Raw genomic sequence first — 4,594 nt, 5'->3', positions numbered from 1 at the left:
CATGCTTCTGATGCAAAGCTCTGTTTGCAGATATGATATGTGATTTACTGGGAAATATTCTTTGGAATTTGCGTGAGCCCTACAGCTGTCCTCAATCTGTGGTAATAAGTAGTCAAACCATGCGGTGATGACTTAACTTCCTGCTCTTGTGTCAATTAATGGCTTTCAATGTGATTCTTTGTGGCAGGATGACTTGAACTAATTAAAGTTCTGTTTGACTCCTTTAGAGGGAAATTGGGTGAAGGAAAAGCAGAAACCAGAAGCAAATAGGGCGGCTTGCTAACATGGTGTGTTGTGGGCTGTGCCCACATTGTACTGAAACCCACGGTGTGCCTCCTACTTCCAGCTTGTCTGGGTCTTCTCCAGCTGTGCTCCCAGCTGCCTGGAGCTGGCAGGAGCTTCCCACCCGATCCTTCTTCAGAGCCCTGACAAATCCAAACGTTTCACTGGAACTTTTGGCTGGAAGCTGTATTTTGGTTTAGCTGAGATAAGAATTTTTGGTTTAAAAAAAGGGATGGAAGAGGGATGCTTGCATTAATAGCTGCTCTGGGGTAGCCCGGTGGAAAGGGCACGCAGCAGAACTTAAGAGACCTGGCTTTTAATTTATACCTTGCCTTAGACCTGGCTTGTTCCTCACCATCCCGGCATGTTTCTTAGGGTAATACCCCAACATGCAGGTTATTGGATAAGGGGTGGGGGGAGAAGAGAAGAGCAAGGAGGACAGGAAGGTGTATGTCTGTCTGTTCTGTCCAGAAGAGTTGCATAGTATCCAATGTAATGGGGATTTGAGGAGTGGACTCCTACCCCCAGCTGGGTGGCTTGTAGCAGGGTCACCCTCTCTCTCCTGGTGCATGCCCATGTTGTTCAAGCAGAACGGAGCCATCCCAGCGTTGTCCCACAAAAACTGTCAATTCAGGCACCTCCTTTTGCTGGGGTGGAATGAGGTTCCTGTTATCCAACTGAATGAAGCAGAGCTATGGCTTGAACCTCAGCCTCTCACAGCTCAGCTAAGTCCCATAGCCACCGAGCTGCGGCCTGTCTGGGAGAGGAAACCTGGAATACGAGTTTGTCCAGGTGCCAGACCAGAAAATCTCTGTGATTGTGGTAATGTGCAAGAGCAGAAAAATCTTACTCCCCAGATGGTGCTTGGTCTTTAGGTTGCAGTTGCTAGTGGGATGCATCCCTTCAGCAGGGGGTTTCCCGGATCACAGAATGTCACGATTCATCTTTGTTTGTTGTTTTCCCCTGTTGATTAATCTATTAATCTTTTTTTGACTATTCTTCACAGATTTACATGAGCCCTGAAGTTATTCTCTGCAGAGGTCACACAACAAAAGCGGACATCTACAGCATGGGAGCTACTATTATTCATATGCAAACCGGTATCCCGCCCTGGGTGAACAGATATCCTCGTTCTGCATATCCGTCCTACCTCTACATTGTAAGTGTCCTTAGCAAAGTTGTAGCTCGTTTTCAGTTGAAGGGTTTCTTGTACTCTGGTTGACAAAGTTCCACTCATATAAAAACTACTAAAATATTTGTCAGAGAGATGATATCATCCTCTTTGCTCCAGGGGAGGGAGGGACGAAGTGAGTTTTGATCATTCAGGGGAAGACAGAGACTGAGCTGGAGTCATCTCTGTGGTTTGTGTTATGGTTTACAGGCCTTGGGTTTACTGCAAGGACAGGGTTAGAACAGCGTGAAACTTGATTGAAACAAGCCCATCTGTGTTTTACTAGTATGTTTTGCTTAGAAGTTGCAGATAAAAAACAGAGCCTGGAAAATTTGATTCTCTGGTTCTTCTAATGTGGTACAGAAATTTGGTGAATCTGCATTGCACTGGGTTTTAAGCTTGCTAGGAGTTGCTTTGAATTTTTAAATTTATGATAAAATCTGATTTTAAAAAAGGTGGATTTTGCGCAGTTACATGTTCTGTTCTAATTGATCAGGCCAGCTCAGGGAGATGATGACTTGTAAGTGGGAAATTCCCAGACCACTCATGTGGTTATCTGTGACTTCCTCTTCCATTGTTTTTGGAATAACTGTTTCATTGGTCTTTTTTTATTCCAACAGATACACAAGCAAGCTCCTCCCTTAGAGGACATTGCTGAAGACTGCAGCACTTCCATGAGAGAGTTGCTAGAAGCAGCTCTAGAAAGGAATCCTAATCACAGGCTGTCTGCAGCAGACTTACTGAAACACGAAGCCTTACACCCACCCCCAGAAGAGCAACCTCGGTGCCAGAGTCTGGACTCAGCATTGTTTGAAAGGAAAAGACTACTCGCAAGGAAGGAGCTGCAGTTGCCAGAAAACATTACAGGTAATGACATCAGGCTTACTTACCTCGCGCTTCAGAGATTTTACTTTGTGTTAAAACTTGATGTGAGTAAGTGTTTAGAAACAAGCGAAACTCAAAATGTTTCTGGAAAGAGACCAGTAAAAATCCCAATCAGATGAGATCAGACCCAGAGCTCATTAAGTGTTATGTAAAACGCCCATTGACTTCAACAGGGGAAGAATTTAGCCTGAATTCTGCAGCTCTGGAAGGGCTGGCTCATGAAAAAGCCCTGGCAGTCATTCAGGGCACTTCTTCACAAAGTATAGGCTGCTGTCCCAAATTGCCTTAATTTGCCACAGTAGTAGAGATGTTTTACTGATATCAACCAGCCACCACCACCAAACCCAACACTTTTTGCTTCCTTAAAAACACACAAAAAACCATCACTGTAGTGTTGCTGAGTGTCAGCAGTACAAGCCTTTTGTTTTAAAAACAAAAATTACTGTAAGATAGAATGCAGTTCCCTTGTGCATTAATAAGTGCTTTATGAGGGGATAATACATGAACCTGTTAGAAAACTCAGTGTGTCCTCAGATAATATCAAGACCAAGGGAGATTTGGTGCCAGCAATCTTCTAACAGGCTTCAAAATGTTTTTCTTCTACTTCTAAAATATGTTTGGAGGGTCCTGACAAAATACATTTAAAAACTGACCCCGGACTAGTGGTTTACTTGATTGTGATAAGCATTTGAAAAGATAGCTATGCAAAGTTTTGGGTGCTGCAATGCATAATTGTTGCAATGAATCCAATTGACATTTAAATCAATCACAGCCTTTGCATTTTCCTTCTGGATTTTGCCTTGTGGGTGCATAATCCTTTGACCAGCTCAGACCATCTGAATCATTTCTTTTGAAGATGAAAAAATATTTGACCATTAAACCGGAACTTTAGTTTAGGTGCTTGAGATCCCAGGACACTCATTACACAAGTATTCAGGGGGGTTCTGCCATTGCAAAGGTTTCTTCAGACCTTGATTTAAAAGAAAAAATAAATTAAGACTGACGGTCCCATATTTGTTCTGTATTGTCACACTCAGTGACACAAAGAGGATGTCATCTGTTTAAATGAAAATTCCCCTGTAAGGAAGGGGAATTCTCAACTGGCAGAAAGCTAGCTGAGCTTTTTCTGCACCAAACTCTCATTTAGCACTGTGGCTCAGTGATGTGGCTTCAGGATGAGGAAGCCCTGCCTAGCTGTCCCAGCTGATGGAGGTTTTTTTGAAATAGGTGAACACACTTGCTGTTTTCAGCAGCAAACTGCTTACCTTTCTTTGCCCTGGAGATGTGGGTTGATTTGGTAGCTTTTTATTTTGTTTTATATGAGGTTTATGTTATATTGTCCTTAAAAATGAAGCTTTCTAAACCACAGATCAATAAAAGCCAATTACTCCAGTAATGTCTGCAACCATGGAACTGAACTAACATAGCTATTTGTGCACTAAGGACATGCTTTGTCTCTTTCCTTTTTAGATTCCTCGTTGTGTACTGGGAGCATGGAAGAGTCAGACCTGCTAAAGAGGCAAAGATCACTCTACATAGATCTTGGAGCTCTAGCTGGCTACTTCAATATTGTTAGGGGACCACCAGCCTTAGAATACGACTGACTAAGTAAAATTTTATGTCAGCAGGTCAGAAATGGGCCTCTACCTCTTAAAACTTGATTTTAAGACTTGATTTTCAAATTTGTACATAAAAATATTGCCATTGTAGGCTGTAAAATGTGAATAGTGTTTAAGTGCACAGATGATTAAGCTAAACCCTTAGGGGCTCTGATAAGCTGATCCCAAGCAACAATATTCGTGCGTCTGCTGGTTGACCAACAAGAAGACAGCGAGAAGAACACTGCTGGGAATGACTTAATCCGTGATAACTTCCTGTGCTGGGCCTTGCACTTTTATAAAACTTGTAATATATGCTTGCAAATACTGCCATCAAAAAAAAAAAAAGAGCATGTGGGCTGTAAGATTCAGTCTATCTGAACTGTCCTTGGAGAAAACCTTCCCAAAAAAAAAAAAAAAAACCAACCAAACTTGATTTAACCAGTCAAAGACTGGTTCGGTCTTGTTCTGTCTTTGAGACTTGTCCAGTCTCTGGTCATTCTTAATGGAAACCAGGGCCTCCCTTAAGCTGAGCTAATTTCTATCGGCCGTCTCTGGAGCCAAAGCATCCCTTGGTTACAGATGTGTTTTAACTTTGCATCTTCCCTGGGCTGTCAGAGCTAAGCAGCGTGCTGTTCCCCATCTCCATGGGTGTAGG

The 4,594-nt window shown here is 42.7% G+C and overlaps 1 protein-coding gene across 1 annotated transcript in view; it reads left to right on the top strand.

The window, feature by feature from the left end:
* MAP3K8 (mitogen-activated protein kinase kinase kinase 8) overlaps window positions 1–4,358 on the top strand; it is a 17,899-nt gene extending 13,541 nt beyond the window's left edge. Inside the window, exons 7-9 of the mRNA XM_035902430.1 lie at window positions 1,289–1,441; window positions 2,074–2,320; window positions 3,809–4,358. Coding sequence (XP_035758323.1) covers window positions 1,289–1,441; window positions 2,074–2,320; window positions 3,809–3,942 — 534 coding nt within the window. The 3' untranslated portion in view covers window positions 3,943–4,358. The remainder of the gene's footprint in view (window positions 1–1,288; window positions 1,442–2,073; window positions 2,321–3,808) is intronic.
* Window positions 4,359–4,594: the final 236 nt, after the last annotated feature.

Source organism: Egretta garzetta, unplaced genomic scaffold (genome assembly GCF_000687185.1).
Source record: "Egretta garzetta isolate BGI_Z169 unplaced genomic scaffold, ASM68718v1 scaffold369, whole genome shotgun sequence".
Classification (NCBI taxonomy): domain Eukaryota; kingdom Metazoa; phylum Chordata; class Aves; order Pelecaniformes; family Ardeidae; genus Egretta; species Egretta garzetta.
This window is presented reverse-complemented; position numbering and strand designations above follow the sequence as displayed.